We start from the raw sequence: 19,705 nt of genomic DNA, 5'->3' as shown, positions 1-19,705 counted from the left end.
TTCCGAGGACAATTAGATTTATTTTCTTATTATTGGCGATTAAAACGTGGCAGGCAGTTGATTAATCTTCTTTTCTTGTGCTCTCTGAATAATTCCCGTCTCTGATTCGCTGGCCCCTCCAGCCTAAATGGCTGTCCCGCTGCTTCACCAGCTCGTCCTTCCTCTGTCACTGGGCGCCTGCCAGCGCAGGGGCGTCGCGGCGAGTCTGCCGGCCCAGACTACTGCCACAAACGCTCGCTGCGGAAGTTTCCAGCTCGCGGCCGCTTGGCCGGCCCGACACCTCACACCGACGCTCTCCGACGGACCGGCAGCCTTATCTAAAACCGGTCTTTCAAACTCCACGCTTGCGTGATGGACGGATTCCGTTTGCTGCCATTTTGAGGGGAACCTCTTATTATAAAGTCAAACATAACAAGAGAAAGTTCTCTTTAAACTGCAGCACTTTGGAAAGCCCCTGGTCAGGGTCCTCCAGCAGGAAGGGGGGCGTGTCACAGATATCCAGCTATTGACCTGCAGTCACGGTAATTCTGTCACAAATGATTTAGCGCAACATCACACCCATCTACTAACCGCTCATCTTGGTGGGGTCACAGGGGGCCCAGAAGCCAGTTAGTATGGGGGCAGGCTGCTCCTTCTCATCTGCTATCCTCTCTTTCTCTTTTCCCTTTTTTCCTGTTTTAATACACCAGTCTGTATAAATGGTTTTCATATGACGTAATAATGGATTGCCACACACTCTTGCCAAGCGCCTTTGGGTGCCTCTCTTGTGAAAGGCACTATATAAAAACAAACTGAAGCCAGTTCAGCACACACACAGACACTATGGACAGTTTAAAGATGCCAATCATCGTGTCTTTGGACTGTGGGACAGAGATCCTGCTAACTCCACATACGTAGAGCAGACGTGGGATTGGACCCCTGTGGGACTGGACCCCTCAGGTGGGATTGGAGCCCACAGCCTCGCAGGAGTGAGGTGACAGCGCTGCCCACGGAGCCACCATACCACATGGCTGACTGGTACATTCATTCATAAATCGATTTATTGGTTCACAGTCGGAGTAATTTAATTGAAAAAGTATTAAGTCATAATCACATTAAATGAGAACAAATGATTATGGAATTAAGGCTCCACAATAAAAGAATGTCTTATTCTACTGATAACTTTTTGTACTCAAGGTACTTACTACTAACAACACTGAAAGTCTCATTGTAGGTACAAAAGCATCAGCGGATGATTTTGCAATAGCGAAAACTTCTGCCAATTGATTTAACCAATCGTTTTGGAGACACGTTGGTGTCTTTATCTGTGACATTTTAAATGGGATGGGAAGACGAGGCATGCTAACATACCAACATCGATCCAGGGCGCTGCTCTGCATTAACATGAGATGTTTCTTTACATGTAAGTGTGTGTGATCAATGCCCCATTCAGCTCACGCCCCCCCCTCCCCCAACTACAGGTCATGTGACATCGGGAGCCGTACCGATTAGGTAATGTTGTCTTTCCTCCAGGCAGGCGGCACCTTCACCCCCCCGTCAGCTGGCATGCTGGGGGGCCGGCAGAGCGTCCCCCCTAAAAAGGCCCTTTGTGTCCCGCTCTGGATCCTGAGGAAACGCCTGTGGTTTATTCTCCTGGAGGGAATATGAAGCTGAGGTTGACCAATCACACTGGACTAGGGAGGGCTGGGGGGTAATGGAGGGAAAACAGTTTAAAACAGCAAGCTTAGACTCCAGGACCAGACTTAGACAAACACGGCCCCATAATGGGTCATTATGTCCCGTCGACTCATTCCCCCCCCCAATCCAAATAATAAATCTTACAGCAGCATTATTCCTGGGGAGCTGGGTAAGGTATAGCTTTTCAACTGTTTTGATCAGGAACCCTACTCCCCCACCCTCTTCATATCTGCCTGGCCTCACTGACCCTCATTCACTCTGATTGGATAAAACTCCACCAATGAAATCACTCCACCTTCTCAGTAAGGCGGGACCAGCATTATGGAACTTTTACTGACACTGCAGCACTAAAGCTGTGATACTGACACCATATTAATCACATGTTTGGTTCGAGATGCAAGGTGGAGAACTTCACCACAGTGAACCAGATCCGACGATGAACGTGGGCGAGGCATCACGCCTACGTGGTTCTGGCAGGTGGACGTGACACCACTGCACTTGGACTGGCATGGTGGACCTGACATGGCATAGAAAATGCTTTTGCTCGGCATCCCAGCCTAACAGCCCGTCTGGGTGCATACAGCTGGGAGTTAAACGATCGTCCGTGGACTCGTGACATAGAAAGCAGGCCCTTATCCATGAGCGGTGATTAAGCCAACAAGGTCAAGGATTCACCTGATCACTACAACCCTACAAACCCTACAGTCCATGCCCAGTCTGCTCATTTTCCCCGCCAACTAAGATAGATAGAAGATCGCTCGATGCATCACGACTGGTTAGTCACACAAAGCTGGTCATGTGACCTGTCCTTCCGATGGCTCTGATTGGCTCTGGGCGGCCTCAGTGACAGAGCCTGTGTACCGAGGATGGGGCCTTCTGCTGGTGTTTACCCTGGATGCCAGCCTGGGTGGGAGAGAAAAAAAGTGGGGAGGGTAAGGGGGGGGGCAGGTGAGTACCTGCCTCGAGGTGAGAACCAGTATCCACGTACTAGGAGTGCTGGGGTGCCCACTCGTTCGTAGGCAGCTACGTGACCTGACACATGCAGAGCGCATGCATACACGCACACACGCACACACGCACGCACGCACACATGCAAGCACGCATGCACGCACGCACACACAGCACATGAGTCAAGCTGCCGCAGCAGTCTGACCTCGCGCACACCGGAGTTCAAGTCACATACACGCAAATGAGTTTGACCTCATGCATCCACACATACATACGGAGCTCAGTGGGCCCCTAACCCCCACACACTTAGCCCAGGATGACCTTAAACACATGCATACGTGGGGTGGGGGGGTGGGGGGGGGGGCATTGTGTGCCTCACTCCACGGCCAGTCAAATGGAACAAAACTGATATGGCAGCCACTGTCTCAGAGGTGCTCTGAAAGTGTATGGGGGGGGGGGGCGTTCAGTGTGTCCTGGAAGCAGCCTGGAGGTGCCCCCTCACCCGCATGGCCGACGGTTACCCCAGACAGTGTGGGGGGGCTTCCGATACTCTTAGGCTGTGCTATTGACCTCCAGCTGGCTTCCAGTCAGGGTGGAGCCAGCAAGGAGACGGAGCATCTTGGGTGTTGGAACAGCGGGGCCACATTTCTTTTGTTATTCTGGAGGACAGTAGATACTGCTTCCACCCCCCACCCCCCCAGTCCTCCTTTCGGATGAGTCGGCACAGGCAATGCAGGGTGAATGGAGAAAGGGAGGGGGGGCAGCTGGGTGTCCCACATCCTGACTCACTCGGAGTACGGGCACAGGCACAGCGACCCAAGCAGCGTGACTCACAGCCGGGACCCATGGTCTACACCCAGGGGCTGGTGCGGGCAGTCTGGCCTTCCTCATCTGGTCCCCCCCCCCCCTACAAAAAAGGGGACAATGTTGGGCTTTGAACACACTTAAAGCAGGGATGTAGAAGCCCTAAAAATGTCAGCCATCATGGTACAGATTCAGCCAAGGGGGTCATTCATGGCGAAACACAGTCAATCACGGTGAAAAACTATTCATTATGGTCAATCACAGTCACTCATGGTCAGTCCACTCACTCATGGTCAGTGATGGTCACTTGTAGTCAATCACAGTCACTGACAATCAATCATGGTGAAAAACAATTAATTATGGTCAGTCACCTTCACTCATGGTCAGTCCCGGTCACTTGTAGTCAATCACGGTCACTCATGGACAATCACGGTCACTCATGGTCAGTCCCGGTCACTTGTGGTCAATCACGGTCACACCCCTACTCCCCCACATGACATGTTCTAGATGCTCATGGTCGAAACCCACATCCCAAACCAGCTGTAGGTTTGAGTTTGCTCATAAGCATAACACTGTCCTTGGTGGTGATTTGGGGGGGGGGGGGGTCCCAGAATACACACCCCCATTTCTGCTTCTTTCGATGGCAACATGCTATTCTAGGCCAGCCATTCATGGGGCTCGTTCTCCCGAAACGGAACCGTGCGACTTGTTTACTCACTTTGTACTATGAAATTGCCGTCCAGTTTGATCTGTTCTTCCTTATTAAAAAATACTTTAAAAGTTTATTTTTAATCTTGGTGAAACCACTCAGTTAAAGAAAGGATAAATGAGGGGAAAAAAAGCAGAAATAAAATCTCTGTCCCCCCATTACTGGGAGATTAAGCACATAAGCAGCACTGTAGTTAAAACGGACTAAAACTGTTAAGAATGATAACATGTATGAAGAGAGGATAACATTGATACAATGTCAACCCCACAACTGGAGGCCAGCGTGAGACTGATGTTCGCAAAAGCCATTACTAAATGTCTACTTCTGTCTGGTTAAAGCTGTATTTATTCTTTATCTGCAGCTTGAACGTTAAATGTGTGATATTATAAGAGAAGCCGATGGTTCATGATTAAACGATTGCATCACTCTGTTAGAGGATTAAGACATCCACAAAAAGAGATTAATTTTATATCCATGTTAATGTTGAGTGTCAGGCATCCAAAACCAAAAGATAAAGAAAGGGGAGAAAAAAATTGATACGTGAGACTTCTGATTGGTTCCGTAGGACTTGGCGCTGAAGCACTAGCGCCATCTCCTGGAAGAAGAGATTATATGGTTACAGACACATTCTTCAGAGCTCAGTCCTGTGTCCACTTTTGAAAGCATTGGGATGTAAAAAGCAGGTGAATAAACCATGTGCACCAATTAAACTTGACCTCGTTCTCATCAGTTTAGCCTGGTGACCACTCCTCTTCAACCAAAAGCAATCGAAACTCACCGCTTATTCCTCTGCTGCTTGAGAACATTTGGGCATTGCGGGCCATTGCAGCAGACATCTAGGTTACATGGACAAAGGATGGGGCTGCACTGCACATAATGATGTCATAACAGGACCACAGCTACACCGAGTGAGATCAAAACAGGAGTGTAGGTGCCCACAGTGAGGGCATAAGAGCAGCGTACATACCAAAAGTAAAGTCTTAAGAGGAGTGTAGCTACAAAGAGTGAGGTCATAACAGTAGTGTAGCTACAATGAGTGAGGTCATAACAGTAGTGTAGCTACAATGAGTGAGGTCATAACAGGAGTGTAGTTTCAGAGTGAGGTCATAACAAGAATGTAGGCACATAGACTAAGGTCATAACTGGAGTGTAGGTAACCAGAGTGAGGTCAAAACACGAGCATAGCTACACAGAGTGAGGTCATAATAGGAGTAGGGTATATAATGTGGACATAATGTGGACATAAGGGGAGCCTAGGTACCCAGAGTGAAGTCATAACAGGAGTGTAGCTACAAAAAGTGAGGTCATAACAGGAGTTTACACACCCAGAGTGACATCAGAACAAGACTGCAGCTATACAGAGTGAGGCCATAGCAGGAGTGTAGCTAAACTGAGCGAGGAAATAACAGGTGCATGTCCACACAGAGTGAGCTCGTAACGTGAGGGTAGGTCAGCAGAGTGAGGTCATAACAAGAGTGTGGATACATAGAGGGAAGTCTTAAGAGGAGTGTAGCTACAAAGAGTGAGGTCATAACAGGAGTGTAATTACACATAGTGAGGGCATATCAAAACTGTAGGTACACAGATGACGTCAAAACAAGAGTTAGATCGTAAAAGGAGCATAGCTACATAGAGTTAGGCCATAGCAGGAGAGTAGCTACACAGAGCGAGGTCATAACAAGAGTGGAGGTACACAGATAAAGGTTATAACTGGAGTGTAGTTATACAGAGATCATACCAAGAGTGTGGCTACACAGAGTGAGGTCTTCACAGGTGTGTAGCAACACAGAGTGAGGTCATAACAGAAATGTTGCTACCCAGCATCAGGGCATAATAGGAGTGTAGGAAACGAGAGATACGTCTTAACAGGATTGTAGCTGTACAAAGTGAGGTCATTACAGGAGAATAGGTACAAAAGGTGAGGTCACAGAGTGGGGTCACAACTGGAGTGTAGCTACCCAGAATGAGGTCATAACAGAAGTGTAGCTACACAGAGTGAGGTCATAACAGGAGTGTGAATACACAGAATGAGGTCAGTACAGGACTGTAGCTACACAGACCAAGAACATAACAAGAGTGTAAGAACCCAGAGTGAGGTCATGACTGGAGTGTAGCTAGACAGAGTGAGGTCATGACTGGAGTGTAGCTAGACAGAGTGAGGTCATGACTGGAGTGTAGCTAGACAGAGTGAGGTCATAACAGGAGTGTAGCTAGACAGAGTGAGGTCATGACTGGAGTGTTGCTAGACAGAGTGAGGTCATGACTGGAGTGTAGCTAGACAGAGTGAGGTCATGACAGGAGTGTAGCTAGACAGAGTGAGGTCATGACAGGAGTGTAGCTAGACAGAGTGAGGTCCTCTTGGAGCTCTCGATAAATGACTGGACCTGTGCTCAGACCCCAAGCTTCACTCTGACCTGTATGTGTGTTTGTCTTGAAAACAAGAGTAATATGTGATAAACAAGATGGAGCCTTGTAATGAACCTGCACTCATACTTGAATAAATGGCAAATAAAGCATCATATTACTTCTTTTTACTTAACACTTTAAATTTATCCAGTCACTGACAGCACCTGCACTTGGGAGAGATGGTCCATTCTGGAATTATCAGCTCTCCGAAAGTGTGACCGAAAGGGTACAGAAACGATGGATGGACGGAAAGAAGAAGAAGAGGGAAAACGGAACCACAAAAAAAGTGACTTTAAAGTCTGTTAATTACATATTCAAATGGGTGAGACTGGTGATGACAGCGGTTTAGTTGTCGAATCGGATCACGGTCAGCCAGCCTGTCTGGAGTAAGACTGGGGGTGGGGGAGAGTGGGGGGGGGGGGGGGACACCAGCACCGGGTGTGCTCATCCTTCTCCATATAACCTCCCCACCCTGCTTTTAGCACACTTCTCCTATAATGGAAAGTGACAGTAAGGAGAATCTCTGGAGGGCTATGCAGAGCAAGATGGGGCAGGGCGGGGGTGGTTGTTTTTGGTCGGGGGGGGGGGGGGGGGGGGATGGGGTGGGGGGGGGGTTGTGTGTGTTAGTGCTAGATGCTGCATCTTGATACATAGTCAAATTGTGTCACTGTCCAAGAAGACTGAGCCCAGGAGAGAGCAGCTTCCAAGATGGAATAGGTCATGCTAACAAGTCATGCTAACGAGGACAGCAGTTTCTGAGACAGACTCATTGCTGCTCTGAAAGATAAAACAGCAGAGTAATAAATACAATATCGCCTAGCTGTGGCCTACTTTAAAATGCTAAATTACTGAGGAAGCCTCTGTGTCTTCATTTGTTCTAAACATAGGGGATTTAGGGCCACAGAAGCGTAAACTCATCCACAAGACAAAGAGCGTGATGTTACAGGAGATCACACAGGGTCAGTTCACTCCACCTCCACACTGAGGCGCCGGGGAGTAGCAGAGCCTCATGTCCACCCGCTCATTTAATCCACTTCATCATCATCACCATCAGCCCGCTCATTTAATCAGCAGTGGTACAATACCACCATGAAGGTTAATTCACATTATACTCACATTAACCCAGGTGTTATGTCTGCGGCAACAGCACATTAACCCATATGTTGTGTTCATGTTACTTTTTAATATTTTTGCATTAGAACTCAAGCTAGGACCAGATTGTCTTCATTTTCAGACCCATAGAACTGCTTGCGAAGTACAGCTCATTAATGAATCACCATCAGGACTGTGGCAAGTCCGTATTGTGGGAACTGAGTGACAAGGCATGGCAATTTCTCCTGGCCGGGAGGAAGTCACTCTCCCTGTGGACGGAGCTTGACCCCCCCACAATGTACATCTCCTTGCTTTTTCTACATTTACACCAAATAGTTTTCCTTCAAGGTCACTTTCCCCAAAGTTCCCTAGTTGGCCATAATAACCAGCTTTGTTAGCGATTTTCCACACCTTTGTGATTATTTAGTTCCTAATGTCCACTTGGCCCAGTGGATCATTTCGTCGTTTGGGAGGCTGTGGTATCTCTTCCTGCATTGACATGAGCCAGCGCACCCCTTAATATCTCTGCTGCCCCTACTACCGTCACGTTTTAAAGCATTAACTATGTGTAGTTTAACTAGTTTGGAAAATCCACCTTATCAGTATTCTTATTTTAAGAAAATGTAAGTTATGACTGAGCAGTGAAAGCCTTATTTAAGCTACATTAAAATAAACAGCAGAATAGGCAGCGCTGCAGCTTCACAGCACCAAGGTCGGAGGTTCGATTCCTGTGCCAGACTATCTGAGTGCAATGTTTGTATGTTCTCCGGATTTGCGAGATTCCTCTATGTACTCCTCCCACAGACCTGAAAATAGGCAGCTAGACAGTCCAGCATCTCCAATTTGGCCCTAGTGTGTGATTATGTACGACCAGGAATGTCTACGTGCTACCAGAAGTTCTCCTGCCTGCTGCCCCGTGCATCTCAAAAAGGTCCTAGACTCACCTAGACCCGGTATTGGATAAGCAGGTATGGAAGATGGATGGGTGTATAAAATGCAGATCAGAATAAGAATGAGCCTCGTGTTCATTTTGTCGCCAGTCACACACCAAAGCAGCTCCGGGCTCAGAACAGCACCCGTGCAGAACCACGCAGGGTTCTATTCAGACACAACGCAGTGGCATAAAGACACATGTATTTAAACAGGCATAACACACCATATGCTGTATACATATGTGACACCTGTCAGTTTACATGTAACATACTCTCAGAAGTTAAAGACAGATCAGTACAGTAAACAGATTTTGTGCTTAGAGGTTTAGTCAATGAGTGAAAATAAAGGCAGTCTGGATTTAACTATAACTATAAAACACAGAATATCTTGACCAAAATATATTTCTTACTTCTAAAATTGCCGTGTACATACCTAGTGTATGTATATTTCATGTAAACTAATATTAATAACTTTTATTGATCATTAAACATTGATTATGTTGTGCTTTCTTCTGATTCTGAGTTAGATTCTTCCAGAATGCTCCCAAAAGCACGAAGACATTAGTGATATTTTACCGTGATGGTTACTGCTGGTAGAGCAGAGATGTACAGACAGACCATAAACTGCACTACAGTCTAGCAAAGCAAGTGTGAAAGCTGGCACATGTATGTACATCTCATATTAGGTGAAGTTATCTGTGGTCTCAAGAAGGAGTCTTCTAGAAAACACCTGAGCAGCTGAAAAGTCAATATTGTGAAAAGAATGCTACGAACCCACACTTTACTGTATTGGGCATCTATTCTAGCATTTTGGACACATCCAGACAGTTAAGAACATCGTTAGATGGTGCAAAAATCTCCATGCTGGAGCTGCTGTATATGGCCTCTGTCTTACAGTTATTGCATATTGTGCTAAGTCTACACATACGAAAGGACACAAACGGATGACATTTACAACATAGTGTGCATCTCTCTACACGGTACACGTGTGCGAGTGCATGTTGGCTTACGTTTACTACACGTATGTGAGACACTGTGCGCATGATTTTGTACATGTCTGTTTCTGAACGCTGGTAGAGTTTTGGCAGCACCGTTGACACTGGCGATGGCTCTCCAGAAGATCCGGTGGGTGTGTCTACAGCAGGAAGCTCCACGCACTGGGGGTCCGTCCATACTGCGGCAGAGGAGAGCACAGAAGACCCGGAAAGGTCACATTGGGTGAAGGAGCTGCCAAATAACTGTATGTTTACTATATTCTGGGCCCTAATGGTGCCCCGAAAGGCAGTGGATGACTGGGGAAACGCCTGCGCAGACCCACAGGCTGATGGAAATATCCATCTGCAAATCTACACACTCCGTGGTGAGAAAATCTGAACTAAATGTTCTAAATCCACGACAAGCGTAGAGGCAAATCCAATTATTTGCGTCTCGCGTACTAAATTCACTCTGACGGACTGAATGCAGGAATGAAACAACCGCCCGCGTAGACAAACAAAGGCAGCCAATTTCTAATTAACATGAAAGTGACACGGGGGGCTGGGTGGGGGGGAGCCTCCACACACCGCCCTGCCACCCCCCCCCCCCAGACCCCACGCTCCTTTGTGCAGCTCCAACTCGGCTGATTCAAACGGCAGCGGGTCCGGCGTCACGGCGTGTGCCGCGACGTTCGGCGGATTTCGCCAGGCCTTTGTTGGGATGGCCTTGTTTGTTGCCGTCCGACCTTTGAAGTCCATGAAAGCTGAGACGAATAATTATGTTAAAGTAATTACACAGAATGCCTAATGAGTATTTTTTTATGGGGGGGGGTGGGCAGCGTCTGCCCTTATCTCCTTCCTACCATCCCTGGGTGGTGATTAAACTCACATTTACGCCCCCCCCCCCCTACACACCCACGTCATGCTACTGTAGGGAATGTCCCACAGACACCAACACCACCGGGGTGGTGTGGAGATCCATGACCTTTGACCTGCGGGATGCCACCGCCGCTCTAATGTCGAAGATCTCACCTGGATGTCTGTGAGCTCCTTCACCAACCTGGAGGCCAATGGTGGGAAGTCTTCCTTGCAGGGGATCAGCAAATTCTGTGAGGAAACAGACAGGAGCCGTTCAACCGGAGAAAATAGTCTGTGATTAAATAATGCAGGCAACAAATCTATGCCAGTAACGTCCTACTTAACATGCACAAATGTGTAGAGACAAAGGGGTCATGGTACATCTGCTGGCTGTTGTTTTTTTGGCTGGATATGTATAATAAAATTAAAGCAGGTATGTGGTAAGAAGATCGTACAAACCTCCCCCTGGTACAGAATGCGTCCCACTGGGCTCACCACACAAGCAGTACCAGACCCAAAGATCTCCTTGACTCTGTTCTCCTTCAGTGCACGCAGCAGATCTGCCATGGTGATGCACCGCTCAGAAACTTTAAACTCCTCCTACAAAGTGCAGGCCGCCAACTGTGAGTGCAACAGGGGTCCTACCCTCAACATCAAAATCACTGCTAGTTCATGTATATGTATATTTTATGGACTGATGTTAACTCAGCTCCTATTGGCTAAAGACATGTTATGACATCTTCTGTCGCGGCCAATGACCATGGGCCCAAAAGAAGACGCATCATTTCTCTCATTGCTGCTCCAACTGTGGGATGGGCACCTCTTACCCATTTTTGGGAGAGTTCCAGAATGCTCTGGCGTGTGATGCCAGGCAGGATGAGGCCATCTAGTGGTGGTGTTGCCAACTCCTCCTCTGGAACACAGAAATGCAAGAGGGTTGATATTTCTATGGTGTGCCATCAAATAGCAGGAAAGGGCAGAGGATCTACGTCTGCTGTTATTCTGAACCTCAGGCTAGACCGTAAATAAACCGGTGGATGCAGCAGGTCTTCGTCAGCCTACTGGGGTCTTCAGGACCCCTTTCTGACTTCCTGGTTCTTCATGTCACCCCCTATAAGAGTAACTGGTCTACCTTCCCTCCACATACTGGGGCACGGTGAACCAGGAGCCTATCCCAGGAAGCAGAGAGCACAAGGCAGGGAGACACTGTGGATGGGATACCAGTCCATCACAGGACACACAAACACACTGTGCATTGCCGCATAGCAATTTGCATGTTATTTTTGGACTGCAGTAAGCAACAGGAGTACCTGAGGGAAACCTGCACAGCACAGGGAGTCCATAGCAGCTGCAGGGCCACCCGCTGAGCCAACATGCCGCCCCATCAGATCAGATCATATATTATCCTCAAATTCCCAGAATGCTCGGCACATACATATTCCCTAGGCTGCGTCCTCTTTCCTGTTAATATTACTAATTTTCTTGATGTATCAGAGGTCTTTCAGAAAACCTTTGGAGCTGTTTTGTATGACTCACGTGCAGCAGAATAAAGATTGGAACTATGCTTGCTATCATTGATCCACTAGTTGGTCTGCAAATGCTTCTGTGTAATAAGCATGGTTGATGATTACCGCCATCTTCGTTGGTCCAGTAGATAAAAATATTCATTGTGCCAACTTCAGTGATCTGAAGGTCATCTCCGTACAGCCAGAGGACCTGCTGGCAGCCTAAGTCCGCAGCCTCATATTGTGCGTAGATCGTGGCTCCATAATTCCTGCAGAGGTTGAAGACACATATCTGAATGACATCATTGCCATGGTTGGTCAATGCACAGTCCGACGATATCGCAATGCAAGGGGTCTTTCTTAACGTCATAAAATGTCAAGTTATTGATTAGAACAGTGTTTCCCAACGCTGGAGGGAGCAAATATGTGCTAGTCTGTGGGTCCCTGAAGACCGGGTTGGTAAGCACTGGATTAGAGAATAATTAGCCTGATTACTTTATTATGCAAAATTGACATTCCCCCTATTCATATCCACGATGGCATCCAGTCTCCTGTGACCTCTGACACTCCAGAATGATCTCAAAGTGACACTGTCCCCTCAACAAGATGACTGAGCCAGTTGGACTTCCTCACCCTCCTAACTTGCAATCTCCGGTTCCACCTTTCCAGGCCCGGACGTATTTGGTGTCCGCCCACAGGGACACAGGTTTGATCCCAGTGCTGAAGTAGGACCCGACCGGACTGAGGATGACGAAGAGCAATGCACTGGTTGGCTTCTTTACACCCAAAGAAGACTAGAAAAGAGAGAGAGCGATATACATACACTTATGTTCTGATAAACCCATCGTAAGTTGAAAATATCGTAAGCCGAGTACGAATACCATATGATAAATAGACAAATAACTATACGATACATTGTTAAACACTGTATGAGATGTTTACGCTGGCAATCACTACAGAGACTGGAAGTACGGCTACATAGATACTGCCATCGCTTGGCATCAGTGGAAAGTATCGTACAGCATATCGTTAGCCTGGATACAAATCAAATTTCAAAGTTTGGTCTGACGACTAGTTTGGATCGCTATCGCTCTATCGAAAAGTCAAAATATCGTAAGTTGAACCACAGTAAAGTGAGGAGCATCTATACACAATATGAACCGGTGACAGGTGTCCTCCTGCTGCAGTGATACACCATAAAACACCTGGACCACCCAGGGAACAGGCTATTGCCCTGCTACGCTTGCTGAGCATCAAACCCAAAAAGTAACCAAGTATGCTACTGGAACCATGTCATGCCCCACCCAGCCCATGCTGATGCTGAGTAACTAACCCTAACATACACCTAGCCTGATTATACAGATGTGCTGGAAGCTTCATTGACATTCTTGTAGAACCTCTGGCTTGAAGAATGAACAGGTCAGCTGACACTGTCCCTGGACAGCAGATGAGCATGGCGCCCCCCCCCACCTCAGTGCCTATGAATGTGGGCCGGATGTAGAGACTGGCAGAGTCCGACCGTGGGACCCAATCCTGGTCTATCTTCACCAGCTTCCTGATGCACTCTAGAAGCTCCTCGCAGTCAAAGCTCTGCAGAGAGAAAGAGGACAAGAAAACACAAAAGGGATATGGGCATTGCCATTCAGGATCAGTTTAGGACAACTATGTTGGCTTGAGAACCGCAGGATGGTTCCGGCAAATTCTCTACGGCAGATCAAGGTGCTTACCGGTAGACAGGCCCTCTTCGCAGACACCGCCATCCTCTTCATGTTCAGCATCGGCCGGAAGAGACGCACCTGGCCGTCCTGCCCCCAGTATGCCTTCAGACCCTCAAAGAGCTTGGAAAACACCAGAGGCGTGACAGCAAAGGATTATGGGAAGGAGCAAGTGATATAAAGACTAAGTCTAACATGTGGGGCTGGATCTATGTCACGGAGCTGCCACTGAGGGGGCTTCAAGCTCGATCATCCGCACCCCTGAGTAATGCTCTCACCTGAATGGCATAATGCAGAGCCGAACACCCTGGGTGGAAGGAGAGCTGGTGCATCGGGCCGATGCGCGGGTGCTGCCACCCCCCAGCTTTGGTCCACTCGATCGTCAGCATGTGGTCTGTGAAGAACTTGCCGAACACCAGCTCCGACTCATCAGGCTTGGCTTTGTGCGTGGAGGACAGTTCGACGACAGTGTCCGAGGCCTGAGAGGGGAATGCGGTCACACGCCAGCGTTTGCTCAGTACAGTATGTACAATCCCAACTCCACCCAAACAAAAAAAACATGCTTAAACACAAACAAAATGCTTGGAAACTCTTCAAGTTGTCTAAGGAAGAGGCCTTTTTCCTTATTGGGACATCCCCAGAAGGTCTAATTTTCATGTTTAGCGTTTTTTTGAGGAAAAATGGCTAAAAGAAGGTTAAGAAAGCACGTACTTCATACTTCAGCTAACACGGGCCAATTCGCACTGGAATGCATCACAGTGGGCACAACAGCCTCGTCTGCAATCCCTCTAATGTTAATATTTCATTCACTTACCCCCATCTGTTTTTCATTACGTTTATTTTCCACTGTGAGAACTGACACACTTTACCCTGTTTCATTTACTCAATAGTCCACACATCCCCCACCAGACTGAAGGCGATGGATGTGTTTATCCGTGCGTGTCTGCCTGTGAGTGTGTCCGGTAGGAATGCCGTGGGGGACCGCAGTACAGTCACATGCTACATAGCAGCATTTCGGTCAACAGCGTACAGCATATATGGCAGTGGCTTATCGCCTAATGACAGCATAGCCCTCGCGACATAACAGCACAGTGTGTTACTCGTGTGTTTGTGGTGATGCTGGTGTAAACAAACCTATAAAAGTATAGCATATACAGTTATGAACAGTACATAGTGCAAATAGGTCATAATGATAATAAACAACTATGTTACTGGTTTATGTTTTTACTATACTGTGCTTTTTTATAGATATTTTAAAATGTACTATTCCTACTTAAAACAAAAGTTTACTGTAGCCTAAGTGTGTAGTATAGGCTATACCGTCTTTGCGTAAGTATTACTTATAATGTTCACACAATGATGAATTCGCCTAATGACACATTTCTCGGAATGCATCCCTGTTGTTAAGCGACACGTGAACCTGCAGGTCTCCTAGTCACAGGCAGGGGGCAGTCACAGGCCCACTGGCTCACAGATGATGACAGGCGATTATGTGCGTAGCCTGGTAAGCGGAACATCTGAACAAGGCCAGACACAAGGATTAGAAACTGTCACACGTTTGTGCAATCCCAGATTACCGAAAACAGCCAAGGTGCACAGAACTCCATCACACAGTGGGTGTTCCCGCATGTTACTCTCCATTTTAGCTCTCTGCTCTGCTGTAATTTTCTATAACTTCCCTTTGGCAACGTAGGCAACAATCTTTTCTAAAAATATCTGCTGGAACTTAATACGCCTCATGCAGGGAGACAGGACATACTAAAATGGAAATGCAGGACTGACGTCGTGCACTTATAGCACTATGCTGCACGTCTGATGGGATGGTGAGATATAAAAGGAGAGGGAAGACAGAACAGTGATCCCACACCTACAAGCACACTAACGTGGGGGGGTATTGTGACTTTAAGGGGTTAGCCAGCTTCCCCCACAGTATGCCAGCTCTGCATGTCCAGATCCAACCTCCTCCAGGCTCTTACCCCCTTAATAGGGTCTGGGACCAGCATGCACTGCTGCAAGTTTGCACAACAGCTGCAAAATGTCATTCTCTCCATTCCTCTGCGTATCTGTCCTCCCCCCTTCCTGCGTGTCAGCCCGGCCACGTGTATGTTTACCCGTCTTTTTGGCCCCTTTCGTCATTTCATGACAAACATTAAATCAAACATCTTTTCCAGACAGTCGTAAAACAAATGCGTTGTACCGTGGCTGGAAAGTCCAAACACAAACCAGACACCGCATGCTGCAAATATAAGATAAATTTTAAATCCAGTAATGTGCAAATAAGTAAATGTTAAATAAAGTTTCTATTTCAGATTTCAGCAAGATTTATATCATCTATGGATTTATTTCTCCTCATTCTATAAAACTTTATTAGAAGTGAAACAGGAATGCAGTCACCATTTGCCAAGAGAGAACAGAGGCGACTGTGTACGGGTCACATACGACAGTTTATCTGGCTCCTGATTCTGAACTGATTTCCTGCCAGGGATCATGTGACTCAGCGGCTTCCCCGGCCTTGACAGTAGTTCTCATTCCTAATCCCTACCTGTGTCCCAGAAGCCTACATACCAGTGAGCCCCGGCTGACTGGGATCTGCAGCGATCTCAAGCTAGACAGTCTCCCCTCGCAGGATCCCAGCCCAAGGACTCATGGCTCATCCCCAGGGTGTCACACAAGAGGAACCAGGGAAGCCCTGGGCGCCGACTCCAAGTCTGACCTCGACCAGAGTGCGCGTGGACTTGGGGGAGTGAAGCAAAACACTTCAGCTGCCAGGCCACCTTTGACCAGGATACAGGAAAGCACACAGAAAGCGGCGAAATCTTGGCCTCAACCCGCAGATTTGGGACATTTTTATTTATTTTTGGATGGAGAGGGAGTAGACATTCAGGATGCCTGCTATTGGGAGCTGTTCTGATTTGACAGGAGAGACGTTTGATTGGATGCACCTGAGAAAAAAAAATCTACATAGACCCGAACTCAAAGGCAAGTGTTGTGATTATGCCAGACACTGTTCTTTGTCACACCCAGCAGCGGTGAATGCAGTTCCTACAATTTCTGCCCGCATGGTTTACTTTGGCCCTAATGTCCCATTACCCATTTTACACTAAGATATCACTTACCCCAGTCCCACGGTGACGACATGTGCTGTTTTATTATAAAATTAAAGGGGGCTTGCCTATCCTATGTCTCGGGGAGGCGTAACAGTTAGCAGATTGTCATAATACTGCAATATGAGCAAAAGTACACAGCTATATGAGCAAAGAGAACAAGAGGGAACAACGGATTTACTGTTCTAATTCAGTGTATGAAGAAACTCACCTTAAACGTTGCCATATGTCCTGCCTCTCCATTCTGACATTCTTTACATGAACCCTAAAAAAAAAAAAAAACGTTAACTGTAAGTAGAAAATACCTCTACACAAAAGCAAGTAAACCAATGATACGTAACGTAAAGAAAATAATATTTAAAACTATATTAAATGTATACTCTTTTTGTTTTGGGAACTAGAAGTATTATAGCAAAGAAAACGCGGTTAAATTTCAAGCTGCCATTTTGAATAAGACATATGAGTAGGCGAGGTTAAATGTAGGTACATTTTGGTGTTTTAAAGTAAATTGTAAATTGCAAAGTGGAAGTCACATTTCAGCCCTTCGGCTCGTTTGCCGGACAAGCAGCCGCTCGTTGAGCACGACATTCCTATAATCATTTAAAACAAGAAAAACGCCCTTTTAAATGCACCAGAACGCTACAAAATGCGTGCGATAGCATAAATAAATATAGAAATCGCCATTTTTGCCTGACAGTAAGCGTTTGAGCGGCGGATTATAGCAAAATGCTTTCAAAATAAATGTACTGGAATTCCAAAACAAAGACCTTATTTTGACATCTATCCAGTGACGTAATGCATAATGTGACATTGGTAAAGTCAAAATAATTAATCCGTTTTCCTTAACCAATCGTCTGTCAGTGTGCTAGTTTCGACTAACTACTATATTTAAATATTACCGTAGACGGCTTATTTCGCGCAAGGCAGCCAAACGTTAAAGCTGCGCTACGGTTTTCCTACTTAATCGCGCGAATTAAAGACCCTACGAAAATGTCACCGGACATGTGTAGGCAGGCAGGGTTACACAGACACAGCATGCAACGTAAAATCTAAGAGAAGCGGCTGCCGTTGTCCTGCTACGGGGAAGGTTGTACCTTGAGAGATGCGGCGCTTTCGGCTGATGCGCTCGCCATGATGAATGCAGAGAGAAAGCTGCGCGCCGTCAGCGCTAGTTAAACCGATTACAGATTAAGCGCGATGAACACCAATGTACAGCTTCATCGAGGCTCAAGCCTCGGTTTTTATGCAGATGGATTACATCCCGTTAGCCGCACAAAGATAATTATTTACAGCATAAGGCATAATTAATTAGGCATGGAAAAAATTGGTGGTAGTAATGTATGGGACTTCAGACTTAGGACTTTGAATTAGATGAGGGAAATTGCTAGGTGAGCTTCTGCTCCTTGGTCCCTGTTAGGTGTCTCAGACTCACAGGTAGTTGCAGTGTGCAGGTTGTCATGGTGTTGGGCTCCCTGATACGCAACCAAGTGCCTAACAGCTCAGGGGAGTCACTTTCCGGGAGGCATGCAAACACAAACACACTGGAGGGGTTACTTATGTCCCAACACAACCAAGAGCACACGTGGGATAGTCTGACAGCGCAGTTTCACGCAGCTACCCTCCAACCTACAAGTATGGCGAACATTTTTGCAGTGTATTCGATTCGGAATTTAAGTGACACTGCAAGCCAGGGAGTGGCGGGTTGTTCCATTGTGGTAGAAAATCAGAGAACAGGGGAAGGGGCCGGCTGGAGAAGAAGTGCATGATGGGAGTGAGGCAAGCCTGGACTTGTTGGTCGGTATTTATGTCGTTAACTTCAACACCATGTACATACACTGTGACATACCCTCATGCATTACATGGTACAAATACAATACGTCAGATTTGTGTAGTTTTAATAGCCCCTCTTTGTGACTGTATGGCCTGGATAAAGATTTCTGTTACTTCACAGCATGCATCCATAACCACTTTATAAAAAATAACACGCATCGTTAAAGATTATGCTCAGGAATCTCGATCTTCCTTGCGGTCAGATTTAATCAGCCTGGGTCAGTGAGGTCATAAAAGAAATCAGAGGACCAGACATTTCAGACTAAATAAAATGGGCAACTGGGCCAACTGTGAAAGAGACTGTTGGGGGAAGTTACTCACAAAAGTAATCCGTTACAGAGAGGGGTGGAAAGTTCAGGTCCAAGAAGGAAAAATTCAGACCAAGGTCTTATTTCAAACAACCAGCTGGATCCTCTGTAACCATTTATACTGAACAACTCTGGTAAATAAGACATCTGGTTCAGTGACATCAAGGTTGTCCTATTAACTACAAATCTCTCACATATGTGTAATATTCATGAACGATTAATCACTGATGTCATACATACAATGTAAGTTTGTGACATGCTACTTTTATATCAGTCATTTTTATGTATACAACCTCATTATTATGGTTGGAGTCAACACAAACAAATAAATAAAAATTGGTACTTAAAACAATTTCAAAATGTAATAGTTTAACGTTTTGTATTCAAACTATGACGCAGAGGTGTATATTTAATGAAAAAATGCATGTGGAATTTGCTAACTACTGCAGTGCATGATGGGTATGATATTTGGAGGCTACTTAAATTTCATTATCTGCAACTGGCGTATGCAGGCCCTAGGTGTGAATTTGGAAGGGAGGGTGGGGGGGCATGGTCCATTTTGGTACAGTTGTTCTGCCACTGACTCAACTGTTGGTTGAAATAAAACTTTGGTGGGATTTGTACTTTCTGGACCTGAACTTTCCATCTCTGTCTGTAATGGATTGTGAGTAACTTCCCTAGCCCAGGAAATGAATGGTATCTTTGAAGGATGATAGTATCAGATACATATTTTATATCTGGATTTTCATTCATAAAAGTTCCTGCCCCCACAGGGATACCTATCAACGGTTCTTGACCTTGTCTTAACAGCCAGATTGTAATACGCTTGTTAGTTTGAAACAC

At 46.5% G+C, this 19,705-nt stretch overlaps 1 protein-coding gene across 1 annotated transcript; it reads right to left on the bottom strand.

The window, feature by feature from the left end:
- Positions 1–8,753: 8,753 nt before the first annotated feature.
- bcat1 (branched chain amino-acid transaminase 1, cytosolic) lies at positions 8,754–17,975 on the bottom strand. Its single transcript, XM_023816719.2, has 11 exons — positions 17,819–17,975; positions 16,936–16,989; positions 13,899–14,099; positions 13,633–13,743; positions 13,376–13,495; positions 12,539–12,699; positions 12,032–12,174; positions 11,228–11,313; positions 10,860–11,000; positions 10,575–10,649; positions 8,754–9,742 (listed from the first exon to the last, which is right to left on the bottom strand). Exons 1-11 carry the CDS (start codon positions 17,855–17,857, stop codon positions 9,704–9,706), a joined length of 1,170 nt encoding a protein of 389 aa, XP_023672487.2. The 5' UTR covers positions 17,858–17,975; the 3' UTR covers positions 8,754–9,703.
- Between the last annotated feature and the right edge of the window lie 1,730 nt (positions 17,976–19,705).

This window comes from Paramormyrops kingsleyae, chromosome 1, assembly GCF_048594095.1.
Source record: "Paramormyrops kingsleyae isolate MSU_618 chromosome 1, PKINGS_0.4, whole genome shotgun sequence".
Classification (NCBI taxonomy): domain Eukaryota; kingdom Metazoa; phylum Chordata; class Actinopteri; order Osteoglossiformes; family Mormyridae; genus Paramormyrops; species Paramormyrops kingsleyae.
Note: the sequence above shows the minus strand (reverse complement) of the source record. Positions and strands in the feature narration are given on the sequence as shown.